This window comes from Staurois parvus, unplaced genomic scaffold, assembly GCF_062004578.1.
Source record: "Staurois parvus isolate SC_StPar_1 unplaced genomic scaffold, SC_StPar_1.0 ptg000081l, whole genome shotgun sequence".
Classification (NCBI taxonomy): Eukaryota; Metazoa; Chordata; class Amphibia; order Anura; family Ranidae; genus Staurois; species Staurois parvus.
Genome location: NW_028317877.1, coordinates 12,780,707 through 12,798,223, shown reverse-complemented (window position 1 = coordinate 12,798,223; position 17,517 = coordinate 12,780,707). Strand labels below are relative to the sequence as shown.

Here is a 17,517-nt window from a genome sequence, read left to right as displayed (position 1 = left end):
CCACCCCTCTATCCAAGGTTTTGCTCACCTTCTCATAACAAGAAATCAGATTTGTTTGACAACTTCTGTCTTTCAAGAATCCATGCTGTCTGTTGCTTAAAATATTTTTTTCCACCAAGAACTCATCTATGTGGTCTTTTATTAAACTCTCTAGTATCTTCTCAACAATAGAAGTTAAACTAACAGGTCTATAATTACTTGGTAAAGATTTTGACCCCTTTTTAAATATTGGCACCACATTGGCCTTACACCAATCCAGTGGTACTATGCCAGTCATTAAAGTGTCCCTAGAAATTAGAAACAATGGCTTTAAAATGACAGAGCTCAATTCTTTAAGGACCCGTGGGTGTATGCCATCCGGTCCAGGTGCTTTATTCTGTCTAAATATTTTTGGATCATATCAATTGTGAGCCAATGTGGATCATTTGGAGCTCTGTCAATACCATGCCCATTATGGACAAGAGCTCCCCCATGCTCCTTTGTATACACAGATCTGAAGAAGGTATTAAATAAATTTGCCTTCTCTTTGTCCCCAGTCATCCACTCTAGATTATTTTGTAAAGGGCCTACATGCTCGGACCTGACCTTTTTACTATTAATATATATTGAATAATTTTTTGGGGTTTATCCTGCTATCTTTTGCAATCGTTCATTTTAAATTGTTGCGGTTTATTTCCTTTTTGCATATTCTGTTATATTCTTTGTAATGTTTAAACTATGATAGTGTTCCTTAATTTTTATATTTAATAAAAGCTCTTTTCTTGTTATCTATAGTTTTTTAACTTTGGCCATTAACCACTTGCCTACCGGGCACTTATACCCCCTTCTTTACCAGGCCAATGTTCAGCTTTCAGCGCTGTTGCACTTTGAATGACAATTGCGCGGTCATGCAAGATTGTACCCATATGAAATTTTTATAATTTTTTTCTCACAAATAGAACTTTCTTTCTATGGTATTTAACCACTGCTGGGCACTTTACTTTTTGCGCTACAAACAAAAAAAATGCAAAAAATTTGAAAAAAAAAAGTTTCTTTGTTTCTATTATAAAATTTTTCAAACAGGTGATTTTTCTCCTTCACTGATCTGCGTTGATGAGGCAGCACTGATGGGCACTGATAGGTGGCACTGATGGGCACTGATAGGCGGCACTGATAGGCGGCACTAATGAGGTGGCACGGATAGGCGGCACTGATAGGCAGCACTAATGAGGTGTCACAGATAGGCAGCACTGATAGGTGGCACTGATAGGCGGCACTGATGATGGGTACTGATAGACAGCACTGATAGGTGGCACTGACTGGCATCACTGCTGGGCACTAACTGGCGGCACTGCTAGGCATTGACTGGCGCAACTGCTGGGCACTGACTGGCACAACCGCTGGGCACTGATTGGTGGCACTGACTGGCAGCACTGCTGGGCTGTACTGGTGGGTGGCACTGGTGGGCACAGGTGGGTGTCACTGGTGGGCACAGGTGGGTGCACTGCTGGGCACAGGTGGGCGGCACTGGTGGGTACCGATCCCTGCTCTGACAACTGCCAGTACTCGGCAGTACTTTCCTCGCGCTCTGACAGCGCAAGGAAAGTACAGCCGAGAATCGGCAATTGCATTTCCCGGTGATCGGTGTGTCATTGGACACGGCTGATCACGTGGTAAAAGGCTGCTGTGATTGGCCTTTTACTCCATCACGTGATCAGCTGTGTCCGTAGGACAAAGCGATCACGGAGATCGCCGGGTGTGTGCCCCCGGGGCCGCGCGCGAGAGAGTGCGTTCTGGGAGGACGTTATATGATGCCCTCCCAGAACTGGCCGGCCGCAGTGTAGCCGTCATTTGGCTATCTGCGGTTGGCAAGTAGTTAACCACATAGATTTGATTTTTAGCCTTTTAAGCACTTGCCCTCCAGAGGATTTACCCCCCTTCCAGATCAGGCCATTTTTTGCGTTACGGCGCTGTGTTACTTTAACTGACAGCTGCACATTCATGGAACGCTGCACCCAAATGAAATGTACATCTTTTTTTCCACAAATAGAGCTTTCTTTTGGTGGTATTTGATCACCTGTGTGTTTTTTATCTTTTGCGCTAAAAAAACTGACAATTTTGAGAAAAAAAAATGTAATCATAAATTTAGGACAAAATGTATTCTGCTACATCTTTGCTAAAAAAAAATCCCAATACGTGTAAATTAATTGGTTTATGTGAAAGTTATAGTGTTTACAAATGGCGGTATAGATACTGGGATTTTTTTTTTCACTAGTAATGATGGCGATCAGTGACTTATAGCGGGACTGCGGTGGGCATTCTGACGCTGGGGGGAACTGACTTGGTAAGTAAGGGTTAAAGTTGCTAACTCCTTGGTCATTTATTCATTTTCCCAAAAATAGTGGCAAAAAAATTACAACTTGAAAAAGCTTACCTCTTACCCTTACCCTGGACTCTTACCCTGGACTGTCTACTTTCCAAAAAAGGGGTCATTTGGGAGGTATTTGTACTGTCCTGGCAACAAGGCCGTAGATCATTTTTCTTTCAGGGGAGGGGGGGGGAGGTTCAGCTTGCAACTGGGCTGTATCTTTACCACCCCCCAAACCACTTCCCCTTAAAGTGTTACTAAACCCACATCAGTAAAATCAGTCTGTATACACAGTAAAGCATGCTTGTTATACTCACTATGGTACCTAAGGGGTTAATCCTCTGCATTGTGTAAAAAAGGCTGTTTGATCCTTTCCTCTTTGCCTCTCCTCTTGTTGAAATGACCACCTGATACAGACTGAATCCGTGGTCACATACACATGCTCAGTTTGGTGTGTATTGCTAGAGAGGTGTTTTTTTTTTGGTAGAGTGCATGTGATCAGCAATGGGCCAATAAGCACTGTCCATACAGAGGTCAGGGGTTTCACATCCTCCTAGAGCAGAAAGAAAACTCCTCCTACAAGCTTTAACTAGTGCTCTGCTGAAGTTACAATACAGCTCTAACTGCTGATGAGAAAAGGTATTTGGCGGTTTATATTTACTAAAATGATTGCATTTCCATGTAGTGTGTACTGTGGGAGACCAGATATAGTAAATGCAGGGTCCTGGGTTTAGTAACACTTTATGCTGCAAAAGCGCGCCAAAGAGGCAGCATGCAGGACATTTCAAAACGCACTGCACCAGCAGCACAGTAGTGAAGAGTCCCATAGGATTTAAAGGGAAATATTTTTCTTGTATTTGTCTTCTATTTTTAGCAAGGCAAAAATGCAGGAAAAATGCATCAGTGTGAAACCTAACCCTTGATAATAGCCAAGCCAACCTTACTCTGCAACCTTACCTAAGCATTGCAAAGGGCACCATATTGTGCTAGGCAGTCCACTCAAAGCTTTTTATAACACATATTCTAATTGAAAGATTGAAAAAAAACAGTAAACTACCTCCCACAATATGGTGCTTTTTCCACCTGACTACTGAACAAGTGCAAAGAGCACCATTATATTGTGAGCCTTTCAATCAGAAAAAGTGTTAAAAAAACCTGAGTGCTCAATGAGAGCACGTGAGGACAGGAGTGCCAGTAATCGGCATTCCTCAGAGGGGACATGTACACTGATCATCAGGGTGCTGATCACCAGTGCCCTGATGATCAGTGTAGCCCCGTCAGTGCCACCTGTCAGTGCCCATAATTGCCACCTGTAAGCGCCCATCAATGCCACATACCAGTGTCCATCGGTGCACATCAATGCCACATATCAGCACACACTAGTGCCACATATCAGTGCCCATCAGAGCTGCCTTCCAGTGCCAACTATCAGTGCCAATCAGTGCCAATCAGTGCCGCCTATCAGTGCCCGTCAGTGCTGACTAACAGTTCCAATCAGTGCCACCAAACAGTTCCAATCAGTGCCACCTATCAGTACCATTCAGTGCCACCTATCAGTGCCCATCAGTATTATATATGAGTGCTGCCTTTCAGTGCCCATCAGTGATGCCTGTCAATGCTCACAAGTGATGCCTTTCAATGCCCATCAGTGCCACCTACCAGTGCCTTCTCATCTGTGCTGCCTATCAGCGCCCATCAGTGCAGCCTATCAGTGCCAATCACTGCAGCCTCATTAGCGCACATCAGTGAAGGAGAAAAATTACTTATGTACAACATTTTATAAACAGAAACTAAGAAAAAAAACCTTTTTTATTTTCCAAAATGTTCAGTTTTTTTAGTTTGCTTAGCAAAAAATAGAGTACCACCAAAAGAAAGCTCTGTCTCAAAAAAATTATACAAATTTCATATGGGTACAGTGTTGCATGACCGTGCAATTGTCATTCAAAGTACGACAGCACTGAAAGCTGAAAATTGGCCTGAGCAGGAAGGGGGTAAATGTGCCTGGTAGGCAAGGGGTTAAATGTCTGCCTGGAGTTTAACTTTAAAGTACAGGTGAAACTCAAAAAATTAGAATATCGTGAAAAAGTTCATTTATTTCAGTAATACAACTTAAAAGGTGAAACTAATATATGAGACAGACTTTTCACAATATTCTAATTTTCTGAGATTGTGGATTTGGGGTTTTCATGAGCTGTAAGCCATAATCATCACAATGATGACAAATCACGGCTTGAACTATCTTGCTTTGCATGTAATGAGCCTATCTCATATATTAGTTTCACCTTTTAAGTTGTATTACTGAAATAAATGAACTTTGGCACGATATTCTAATTTTTCGAGTTTCACCTGTAGAATACAATAAGGTTTTGGCAGCAAAAGAGGGACCTACTCAATATTAAGTGGGTGGTCATAAAGTTATGGCTGATCACCATATACTGTAAAGTAATTAGAAACAGCTCATTCCTTCTTGAGTCACAAGGGCAGTTTGATTTCCTTAGGAATTGGAGGAGGATATGTTACACTCCCCCTGAAATTTGTAAATGTTTCCATTGACAACCCTCCTAAACTGCTTGCCAAACATGTGATTCATAAGAAGGATTAGGAAAAGTACTGGGATCCCACTGTTTAAATACTGGTGCGTCTGCTTCTCTTCAAAACATCTGGATACAGCCATTTAGGATCAGACTTGAACTCTCAGAAAAAGAAATAAGAACCCTTCAGTATGGCTATGTACTGGAAGATATGTATGGCACTTACATTGGCTTTATTTGTACAAGTATTTGCACAATATCAGAGAAGAAAAGTTGGAGGCTGGAATGATGTTAATGAGGATAATCAGGGTGTCCAGACTGCTCTGAATTTTGCACGGGAAGAATTTAACAAAATCAGCAACAATGGATACATCGTCAAAATCATCAGGACTATAAAACTCAAAAGACAGGTTAGTGTGTGCTTGTATTCTGTTCTGAACTATTTACTTTAGTGACACATGTAATCAGGAATGATCACAAATTAAGGTATTTGTTTCTTGTCTAGAGATATTTTAGAGAATATCCCATATCATTGTAAAATGTTATTTGTTTTGTGACTTAAAGTACATGTCTACTAAAAACTCTTATTTTAGTTTTGGATACAGTAAGGAAGGGTTTAAAGGCCCTGTCAATTTATTTTTGCTGGCCTCTTGGGAAGACTTCCCTTTACTTTCTGTCCCAGGGATACAAGGAAGGAAATCTCTAAAAAATGAAGGGAACTCCCCTCATTGACAATTGTCACTGAAACATCGGGAAGGCTGAGGGTTCATGTACACTGCAGCTGATAAACTCACGTTCAGGAGCTTTTCTGTGTTTTTTTCAGTAGCCCCTGAACTCTCCCTAATGTTTTCCTATGTGTCCATGTACACTATGTCATTACAGGCAGTTGAGTTTACAGTTGTTTTTTTAATGCACCAAACTTGCATTCAGGAGTAGATTTTATCAGCGTTTCAAACAACAAATGCTTGTAAATGTGTGTAAATGCGGCTAACCGCGTTTATAAGCGTTTGCGTTTATAAGCGTTTTTTAACTGTTCCATATCCAAATGCTGTCCAGAGCCTTTTTTCATCATTAGAAATGCAGGCAAAGCATTTTCCATGTATTCAAATGGACCTAGCACACCAGCGCAGTCAGTTCCAGATTTTGTGTGAAGGAAAAATTGGTAGAACGTGCTGCATTATGCTCATGATGGGATCCATAGTGAATACAACCAGAAAAGACAGGTCATCTCAACACATACTGCTCTGTCTACTTCTGCTCTCTCTATTTGTCTCAAAATGTCTGAAATAGTTAATTTTTTACTGATTTTCAGTGCATTCTGGGCATTTTGGAAGGTCTCCTGATGTTATCTTTAAAAATGCTTCTAAACACAAATGCACATACACGTGCATAAACGCGGTATGCAAACGCGGCTAAACAGATGTTTTTTTAAACTACATTTTCCAGCAGTCAGTTTCCATCGTTCAGAAGTGTTTTCCAAATGTCCCGTGTACATGGAGCCTAACACTTATATCTTGTTCTGGTGACAACTCAAAAATATTAGTTTTTTTTTGCTATTCCAGTGCCAATGGCCAACAGGGCAAATAGGCTTGGTTCACACTGCTGCAACTCCAAAGTCATGTGACTCGCTTGCAACTGTTGTGCCTTAACATTGCAGTCTATGGCACTGATATCGCGCCAAAGTTGTTGAAAATAGAGCAGGAACCTTTTTTTGTCACTGCAAACTGAGTCGCATTGATTAATGGCACTCATTGAAATTAATGTGGTTTGACGTTTCGTGCCACTTTATGTGTTGCATGTCACATAATAAGTCACAGGAGCGTGAACTGGGGCTAAATCTACCAAGTTGAAACAAACTTAAAGGAAAGCAGACATTACGGGGTGAGGGGGGCAATTACTGGAACTGATCCCCTGTATGGCTCTCTCTGCAGCACCTCCCAATGAACCATACATTCCCCATGCTGCCCAAGCTTCCCCCCCCCCCCGTGTGCTCCACCCCTTTCTCTTCTCTCTTTCCCAGCTGCAAAAACACTATAGGATCTTTAGGATGAAGAATGGAGTAAGAGTCCGTAAACATGTCATATTTACCAGCCCCTTCCTTTCCTGAATGAACACAATGAGTGATTAGTACCAGTCAATCACTGTGTTCATTCATAACTGAAGCATAGTAAACTTTGTTGATTTGGGGGCCCTTTCGCGTTGACTGTACGGGGCCCCGTGGTTTCTGACAGCAGCCCTGCTGAACACACAATACTCCTTTTCTTTGATAGAGTGGCTGGTGTCACAGCTCAGAGCTTAGCAATTCCCCTCATCTGACCATGGAGCTAGAAGGAATCTTGAATGGGGTGGCTGGCAGTTAGTTACCAATCAATACATAACATGTGAAGTGGAAAAGTCTATGCATGGCTTATATTAGGCTGGTGCCAACTCTTTTTTAGACACCTTGCCTCAGGTAGCCTACAGTCATTTATGGACAGTAGAGCGCAGAAAGCTCTAGATAAATGACTATTTCCATCTGGTTAGATTCCACTTAAACATAACTGTGGTATTGTCCTGTTGAAGTATTGGATGGGAAAGTTGTTTCTAAAAAAAAATGCACATTTCGTGCCTCATGGCTAAAAGCCTGTTGCTTTGCTATTTTTTCATGTTTCAGATTTATTGACAACCCTGGCTGAATTTCTGGATGACACACTTTGTTTTCCATCCACCTTTCCTGACCTTTGTCTGTGTTATAGTTCTGTCAAGTTCTTCTCTACTTACACGTGCAAGTCTTACAAATCTGCCAGAACATGATCTGCTTTCATCACAACCAGGGCATGGTATTTTATTTGTATCAGGACCAGGGGCGGACTGACCATTCGGGAACTCGGGCACTGCCCGAGGGCCCGGGTTAGTAGGGGGCCCCATGAGATGTCCCTGGTACCTTTCATGGGCTTTTTTGGGTGTGGTTTGAGTGTGGGTGAGGACACAGGGGCCCTATTGCCCGGGGGCTCCATGAGTTGTCAGTCCTCCCCTGATCAGGACCAGCTAATTTACAGACAAGCTGAGGCAGCTGCTGGTGTCTCTTTTTTGTATACCAATATCATGAAGGGCAAGGCAAAAGGTAAACATAAAGCGGAGCTCCATGACGTGACAGTCGCCTCACAGGACAACAGCTTCAAGCACAACGTAACACCGATCGAAGTAAGCAAGTCTCAGTTTCAACTGTGAAGAGAAGACTTCAAGTTCCAGGTTTGACAGGTCCATTGGCTTTAAGAAAGTAATTGCTAAGATGGCACATTAAGAAAAAGAAGTTTGCCTGGGCTATGAAGCACCGCTAGTGGACTACTGAGGACTGGAAGAAGGTCTTTTGGACCGATGAATCAAAATGTAAAATCTTCAGTTCATCACGCAGGGTTTTTATATGGTGTTGAGTAGGTGAAAGGCGTGGTTCCTTGGTGTGTGAACAGTGGTGTATTTAGGTTTTGTGCTGCCCTAGGCAACACAAAAATCATCTGCCTCCCGGACACCGACCAACACAACCCTCCCTTCCTCCACCCGTGGAGAGAGCCTGCAATTGAATTGACCAACAACACCCCTGCCCCCCACCTGGTAGAGCCTTCCGCTACTTCCCCCCCCCAGCAATAGACACTCTTCACATCAAGCAGCCTGCAGCCTCTCTCGGATCCCACCTGGTTCCCATGGTGCGTGTGTCCCTTCTTTCATCCCTTCTTCTGGGGGGAGGTGCTGCCCCCCTGAAAAATACCACCCTAGGCAAGTGCCTTGTTTGCCTTGTGGTAAATACGCCCCTGTGTGTGACACCAAATGTCAAACATGGAGGAGGAAATGTATCGGTCTGGGGCTGTTTTGCTGGATCCAGAGTCAGCAACTTGCACAGAATGAGTAATACTCTTAACCAAAACTACTACCGCAGTATTTCACAGTGCCATGCAATGCCCTCTGGTATACACCTAGTTGGTCGGGGGGGGGGGAGGGGGTCACCCTACAGCAAGAATAATAACCCAAAACAAACCTCCAAGCTGTGTCATCACTACTTTAGAAGAAAACAACCAGATGGTAGGCTTCAAATCATGGAATAGCCAGCCTCCAGACTTAAACCCCATGGAGCTGGTTTGAGATGAACTGGACAGAAGGGTGAAAGCAAAGCAAGCTACAAGTGCAACACATTTGTGGGAACTTCAGCAACAGTGTTTGGAAGAACTTTCAGAATAAGTGTTTTCAGATGCTATATCTACAAAAGGTGGCTACATTGAGTCCTCATGCACACTGGACGTTTTTACAGCTGCTGTTTTTGGCTTTTGACATTTTTTTCTACAGCCAGTAAACTCCACAGCATGTTATCCTATGTGTCCATGCACACATAGACTGTAATCAACATTTTTTGGCAGGGGCGTTTTTTGGCTGGAAAAAAACTCCAGAACTAGTCTAGTGGGTTTCTAGAGGAGTTTTTTTAGCTGTAAAATCACTCTAACGCTGAAAAACTCACAACACGGTAAAACGCTGTAAATCGTGGCAAACCAGCGTTTTTGGAAATTTTTTTTTAAAAACGCAAATGTGAAAAAATGCTCATAAAAAACACTGAAAACTGCTGAAAAACTCACATTTTTACTGTAGCTTTGCACAGCTAATGTTACCAGTGTTATTAAACTGCATTGTGTGTATGGAGTCTGATGAGTCAAAAAATTGGGTTGCATTTTGTTAAAGTTGATTGTAGCCGTATTAGTGCATTTGCGACAGAGACAATTGAGTACTGTCCGTGATACTTTTTTTTATTTGCACTAACATACAATTTTGAGGACAAGCTTTCGGGGAATGTCCCCTTCTTCAAGAACTGCTTAGACCTTGAAGAAGGGGACATTCCCCAAAAGCTTGTCCTCAAAATTGTATGTTAGTGCAAATAAAAAAAGTATCATGGACAGTACTCAATTGTTTAATTTTGTTAAAGCAAATTATTCCATGATTTCTTTTTATTTCCAATTGTTTGTGGTTCTATGCTTTATTTTCAGAGTACACTGAGGCATTAAACTGTGTAAGGTTTAATAAAAACTGGAAAAACTGGGGTGTTCTAAAACGTTTGACCAGTAAATTAATGTGATCAATGTTGTTTTATACTATTCTCAGCCAGAGAATTTTCACTTGATGGAGAATTTACAAAAGTGAACTTACAAAACTGAATTTCAAAAGAATATACCCTAGGCTTCTTTAGGAGAATAGTACAAGCCAAACCCCTGAAAAATGTCCTATTTATGTTTTTTTTCCCTGTTGCAGATTTTTTTTTACTCCTGTCTGCTTCAATTTTGTAAGCAAGACAGAAAGTGAAGGAAAATATCTTTAATGAGCCCCAGTTTGCATATAAAAATCAGACAAGGGTTCTAATTCTTCCTCACTCTTTTCAAAACTAGAAAAGTTTTTGGCTTGACATAGAATTTAAGTTCTGTGATGACTGTAATTAAAAAATTTCATCTGTATTTATCAGTTTTGATTACTCTGCTTTAGGTGGTTTCTGGCACAAAATATAGGATGGAAGTTGAAGTTACTATGAGCTCCGGTAACAATTATGAAACAGAATCATACCCAGATGAGGCACATCAAACAAAGGTAAGAGCTGCAATAGTAAAATGTTTCTTACTACTAGTACAGTATATCATATATGATGTATGTAAGGTGTTCTGTATTCTGTTTAATCAAAGTGAATGGAGGTTGCTAGAATAAAAATGTGAAAATTAAAGCTAGCTGTAAAAAAACAACTTAAAGAGACACTGTCACCCTACCCATGAAGAGCACTTTGATAATGTCTATGCAAAGGCCTCGTGCCCATCCAAACCCCCTTATACTCACCTAAAGAGTGCTCCACACCTTTTCCTCTGCAGCTGTCCATAATGCTTGGTGTTTGCAGGCATGAAGGAACATGTGACTTGCTCACCTGTGACAGTGCTCTGGTCTAGCAGCCAGTCACTAGGCCTGCATAGTGTCACATGACCAGGGGAGTGACATCACTGCTCTCTAAAGTCACCAACAGCAGTCATTTCAGTGGCAGATGTGGAGGAGAAAGGAGCGGTGAGGAACTGCAGGTCAGGTAGAAACACAGAAGAGGGATGGCTTAAAAATAGACCAAGTGGTCCATGTAGTCTGTCACAAAAAAAAAAAAAAATATATTTGTATATATATATTTTTTGTTTATATTATATACACAGTGAAGGAAATAAGTATTTGATCCCCTGCTGATTTTGAATGTTTGCCCACTCACAAAGAAATGATCAGTCTAAAAATCGAATGGTAGGCGTACTGTAACACTGAGAGGCAGAATAGCAACAACACATTCAAAAGAAATGCATGTCTAACAAATTAGCCTTGTGTAGGTCTACAATCTTGTCCCTGACATCCTTGGACAGCTCTTTGGTCATTGCCATGGTGGAGAGTTTAGAATCTGATTGTTTGATTGCTCCTGTGGACAGGTGTCTTTTATACAGATAACAAAATTAGATTAGCAACACTCCCTTTAAGAGACTGCTTCTAATCTCAGCTTGTTACCTGTATGAAAGACACCTGGTAGCCAGAAATCCTGCTGAATGATAGGGGATCAAATACTTATTTCCCTCATGAATATGCAAATCAGTGCATAATTTGTTAGACGTGCATTTCTTTTGAGTTTTTTGTTGCTATTCTGTCTCTCAGTGTTACAATACACCTACCATTCGATTTTTAGACTGATCATTTCTTTGTGAGTGGGTAAACATTCAAAATCAGCAGGGGATCAAATACTTATTTCCTTCACTGTGTATATATATATATATATATATATATATATTTAATTATTTTATATATATTTATTTTGGCCTGAGTAAATATATATGTTTGTCCAAAGCTTGTATGCGCTCATTTACTGTTGACTGACTCACTACCTCTGCTGGTGAGCAACGATGGATGGGGGTTTTTCAGGACAAATTCTCCATGCCAAAATACTGCATGAAAATGCAGGGGGTGACATCACCATCATTCGACAAGATCCGGGTGGGGGGGGGAGGGAATGCAGAGGAGACTGAATCTCAAAAGATTTGCTCCAGCGCAGTCCTGAAGCATCTTCTCATGAGATCTGACTACTCATTGTAGGGTTTTATAGGTTTTGCAGTTCACATATGATTGTATATGCTTTTAATATGTTTTCTCTCCACATTTTCCGCAGATATGCAGATTTGAAGTTCTGTCTATCCCCTGGCAAAATCATATTGAGCTTTTGAACCATTCATGCAAATAGAGAAGATTGATCCTTCTAAAAAAAAAAACTGTGGGATGTTACAATATACTCAGAAAAAGATTTTTCACATTATATGATCAAATAAAATCTAAAATACTCTTTTCATGTGGTTTATTTAAATATAGTAGACTTAAAAGCTGACTTCACACTGGTTCACACCTATGCGTGTTGCGATTTATGTGTTTTTCCGGTGTGTTTTGCAGTGCATTTTGCCTTTTTTTAACACATGTTTTTGATGCGTTTAGCGTTTCGCATTTTTTTTTTTTTTGGCAATGACAAGTCACAGCCCATTGATGGCAATGGAACTCCTTCAAATCTATGCGACCTAAAATCACAGCAACTTTGAAAAGGTTCGACTTTGATGTGACTTTGAGTGCCAGCGAAAGTCGCATCAAAGTAGCATCAAGTCACTGTCCATTGATGGCAATGGAACCCCTTCAAATCCACGTGACTTTGAAAAGGTTCCAACACTACTTTGATGCAACTTTGAGTGTCAGAGAGTGTAGTTTCTAATCTTATTGTAAGTGAAATTCTGCCTAACAAGGTTAACCTAGCCTTTAAAGTGGTTGCAAACCTCAGACATGAAATATGAACAAAGCATATTCCTCTGTAGTGTGTACTTGTCTCAATCCAGAGCACGAAGTGTCATTGCCCTGCGCTGCCTCGTTCCTCTGCTATCTGCAATTCTGACAAGTTTCCCTGACACCAAGAGAAAAAAGTTGACAAGGGAAGGAGCTCCAGCACACAGCCTGTGATCGACAGCCTCTGCTTTGTTCCTGTGTGCTGTTCGAAGGTGGTTGTATGCCTTCCCTTTAATCAGCTCTCACTGAGCTCTGCAGAGTATAACTTCAGCTCCCCGCCCCTTCTTTCTAAAAGCTCAAACAAGTTGAATAAGTGTTGGACTTTGAATGGCTGTATGAAAGAAAAGACTGCAGATATATGGTACAACGTATGTAGGATGATTTGTTTCATCTCTGTTTATTACGTGAGGCCAGTCACTTCACTGGATATATAGTCTGTAAGGGTTTACAACCACTAGTCTAAAAGCACTATACAAAGACATAGAGGCCAGATTGGCTCAGAGGACTAACTTTTCCTCTTCCAGTGAAGGTGGTGCTGTTCAGGGGATAAAAGAGAACCAATATCAAGCAAGATTCAGGATTCATTATGTCAGTTGTGTAAAATGCATTTAACATTTTTTAAATAAATATTTAGCTGGAGTACATGATTATACTGGTCTGGAGTTTAGCTGCAATTTCTTTTTGCATTCTTTGTTGTGATTATTATGGTATTTTCTCCCCACATGCCCCTTCCCCTGACTTCTCTGTCAAGACAGCCCATCCCACATGCCAAGGTACTAGATGTAATCCTGGACTCTGAACTATCCTTTCGGCCCCTCATTTAATCAGTGCCCAAAGTCTGATGCCTCAACCTCCGAAAGATCTCTAAAATATGCTCCTTCCTAATCAATGACACCGCAAAGCTCCTAGTCCACTTCCTGGTCATCTCTTGCCTAGACTTCTGCAACTCCCTCCTCATTGGCTTCCCTTTACATAGGCTATTCCCCCTCCAATCCATCATGAATGCTGCTGCCATACTCATCCTTACCAACCACTCAGAGTCTGCTACCCCTCTCTGTCAATTCATCCACTGGCTTCTGCTCACCCAACAAAACTAAATTCAAAATACGAACAATAAGTTAGAAAGCCATCCACAACTATGTCCCCAGCTACATCACTAATCTAGTCTCAAAATACCAACCTGTTCGTTCCTCCCAAGACCCCCTGGTCTCCAGCTCCCCTGTCACCTCCTCCCATGCTCACTTCCAGGACTTCTCCTGAGCCTCTCCCATCCTCTGGAACTCCCTCTGTCTGACGGCTCAGTCCTATTCTCCTACTCTGTCCACTTTTAGACAACCATCGAAAACCCTTCTCTTCAGAGAGGCATACCCTGCCCCAACCTAATGTAACACCCTCCTAGGTAGTTAGACTCAAATGGTTAGATAGGGGCTGAGCAGCAGCCCAGGTGTGGGGTCAAAATGTGGTCAGGGTTGAGAGGCTCTGTAGGCCAGCTTCTCTGGAATTTGAGCTTTGGAGGAAGGCCTAGAGGCAGTGGGTGAATCCGAGGAGTTGTTGGCCTGTATTCTTGAGGGAACCTGGCCAATTCCCAACAGGAGGTTGGAAAGGGGCCAGGACAACCCTTAAAATAAGAGAGCCTGCTTAGTAGCAGGCGGGTGCGGGTGGAAGATGGAGACTGAAATTGAGATGCAGAATCTGGGAGGCAGGACTGACACTAGCATAAGGCAGCTAGGGCAGCCACCTTAGGGCGCCAGGAGAGGGGGTCCCTCGAGAAGTGCCTATGCTGGCACTGGTTCTGCTCACACACTTATCTAGCTCAGCACATTACAACAGACAGGGCGCACGGTGACAGATGGCAGTGCAGCACAGACCATGGTGCTGTGAACTTCAGCCGTTGCCTCCACTGTCTCTAATGTCCACTTGCTCTCCCACCCCTACTCCTCCTCCTCCTCTCTTCCACATGAAGAGCAGATGATTGCCAACACACCCCCGTCTCTGTCTTCAGCCCCCGCTATAAAAAAGCCCCTCTTCCCTGGGCGGTAGCAGAAGCAGTCCTCCAGTCCAGCACAGAGACAATCGCCACTAAACTGGAGGCATGGGAGATGAGGGGGAGGAGCTGAGTGAGACTAGGAGGAGCGGCCAGCAGGCACAGGAGTAGGAGTGCCAAGGATCTTCAATGAAAGGTAGGGCAAAAAGTGCTTTATTATGTCTGACTGTCTGTGCTTATTATAAAGCCTGTTCCATGTATATCATGGACACATGAGGAATAGATGGAGACAGAGAAGGGGGCATAGGGACAGTGCAAGGGAAAATGAGAGATGGGGACAGAAGGGGACATGGGGCAGTCAGAGAGTACATGGAGACTGAGCAAAGGAGATGGGGACAAAACAGAAGATGTTTATAAGGCCCCTTTCACACGAGGCGGTCTTTGCTCAGCAGCGATCTGTCCGCTGGTTCCCTGCTGAGCAGGTCCTGACCCCTCCACCGAGCTCAAACTGGTGGACCAAGTTCTGAAAGCGGCTAACAGGTCCTGCAGTCTTACATCAGACCCAACTGCAGTGGAAATGGACTGTACAAACACGGAAGACAAGACAGATATGCATTCACCAGGCTGCCCAGGACTGGGCCCAACAGCCACCTCTCCGGAATCTTCTGGGTACCCCCGTTCGTCTTGTGCATTGGACCCGGATAGTTCACCTTCTGACTCAAACTAATCCACAGACCAGAAGGTTCCTCAGAAACATTACCCTATTTATGTTTCTGAAGAACCTTCTGGTCTGTGGATCAGTTTGAGTCTTTGGGGTAGCTTATGCTATTAATTTGCAAATAATTTCCGATTATGCAATATAATTTAATTAATAGGGAGGGGTGTATGATTTTATTTTTTACTTTTATTTGTTATTTAAATTCTGTGGGATTAATAAGTATAGATTGTTTATGAAATTGAGTTACATATGGCACTATTTTTTTTAGTATATATATACTATATATATAATGATCAGTCTAAAAATCCAATGGTAGGTGTATTGTAACACTGAGAGACAGAATAGCAGCAAACTCAAAAGAAATGCATCTCTAACAAATTATGTACTGATTTGCAAGTTCATTAGGGAAATAAGTATTTGATCCCCTTCACAAAACATGACTTAGTACTTGGTGGCAAATCCCTTGTTGGCAATCACAGAGGTCAGACATTTCCTGTAGTTGGCCACCAGGTTTGCACTCATCTCAGGAGGGATTTTGGTCCACTCCTCTTGGCAGATCCTCTCCAAGTCATTAAGATTTGGTGGCTAACGTTTGGCAACTTGAAATTTCAGCTCCCTCCACAGATTTTCAATTGGATTAAGGTCTGGAGACTGGCTAGGCCACTCCAGGACCTTAATATGCTTCTTCTTGAGCCACTCCTTTGTTGCCTTGGCCATGTGTTTGGGTCATCGTCGTGCTGGAAAACCCATCCACGACCCATTTTCAATACCCTGGCTGAGGGAGGAAGGTTCTCACATAAGATTTGATGGTACATTGCCCCATCCATCGTCCCTGATGCAGTTCAGTTGTCCTGTCCCCTTAGCAGAAAAACATCCCCAAAGCAGAATGTTTCCACCACCATGTTTGACAGTTGGGATGGTGTTCTTGGGGTCATAGGCAGCATTCCTTCTCCTCCAAACAAGGCGAGTTAAGTTGATGTAAAAGAGCTCAATTTTGGTCTCATTTGACCACAACACTTTCATCCAGTTCTCCTCTGCATCATTCAGATGTTCAGTGGCAAACTTCAGACGGGCCTGGACATGTGGTTTCTTGAGCAGAGGGACCTTGCGGGCACTGCAGGATTTCAATCCTTGTCGGCGTAGTGTGTTACCAATTGTTTTCTTGGTGACTGTGGTCCCAACTGCCTGGAGATCACTGACAAGATCCTCACGTGTAGTTCTGGGATGATTCCTCACTGTTGTCATGAGCATTGACACTCCACGAGGTGAGATCTTGCATGGTGCACCAGACTTAGGGAGACTGACAGTTTTGTGTTTCTTCCATTTGCGAATGATTGGACCAACTGTTGTCACCTTCTCACCAAGCTGTTGGCGATAGTTTGGTAGCCCAGTACAGCCTTGTGTAGGTTTACAATTTTGTCCCTGACATCCTTGGACAGCTCTTTGGTCTTTGCCATGGTGTAGAGTTTGGAATCTGATTGTTTGATTGCTCCTGTGGACAGGCGTCTTTTATACAGGTAACAAAATGAGATTAGCAGCACTCCCTTTAAGAGACTGCTTCTAATTTCAGTTTGTTACCTGTATGAAAGACACCTGGTAGCCAGAAATCCTGCTGAATGATAGGGGATCAAATACTTATTTTCCTCATGAATATGCAAATCAGTGCATCATTTGTTAGACATGCATTTCTTTTGAATTTTTTGTTGCTATTCTGTTTCTCAGTGTTACAATACACTTTTCATTCTATTTGTAGACTGATCATTTCTTTGTGAGTGGGTAAACATTCAAAATCAGCGGGGGATCAAATACTTATTTCCTTTAATGTGTATATATATACAGTGGGGATCGAAAGTTTGGGCACCCCAGCTAAAAATTTGTATTAATGTGCATAAAGAAGCCAAGGAAAGATGGAAAAATCTCCAAAAGGCATCAAATTACAGTTTAGACATTCTTATAATATGTCAACAAAAATTAGATTTTATTTCCATCATTTACACTTTCAAAATAACAGAAAACGAAAAAATGGCATCTGCAAAAGTTTGGGCACCCTGCAGAATTTATAGCATGCACTGCCCCCTTTGCAAAGCTGAGACCTGCCAGT

The 17,517-nt window shown here is 42.3% G+C and overlaps 1 protein-coding gene across 1 annotated transcript; it reads left to right on the top strand.

Moving 5' to 3' along the window:
* Window positions 1-4,942: 4,942 nt before the first annotated feature.
* LOC149468691 (cystatin-like) lies at window positions 4,943-12,232 on the top strand. Its single transcript, XM_089669787.1, has 3 exons — window positions 4,943-5,288; window positions 10,375-10,476; window positions 12,062-12,232. Exons 1-3 carry the CDS (start codon window positions 5,070-5,072, stop codon window positions 12,131-12,133), a joined length of 393 nt encoding a protein of 130 aa, XP_089525913.1. The 5' UTR covers window positions 4,943-5,069; the 3' UTR covers window positions 12,134-12,232.
* The last annotated feature ends 5,285 nt before the right edge of the window (window positions 12,233-17,517 follow it).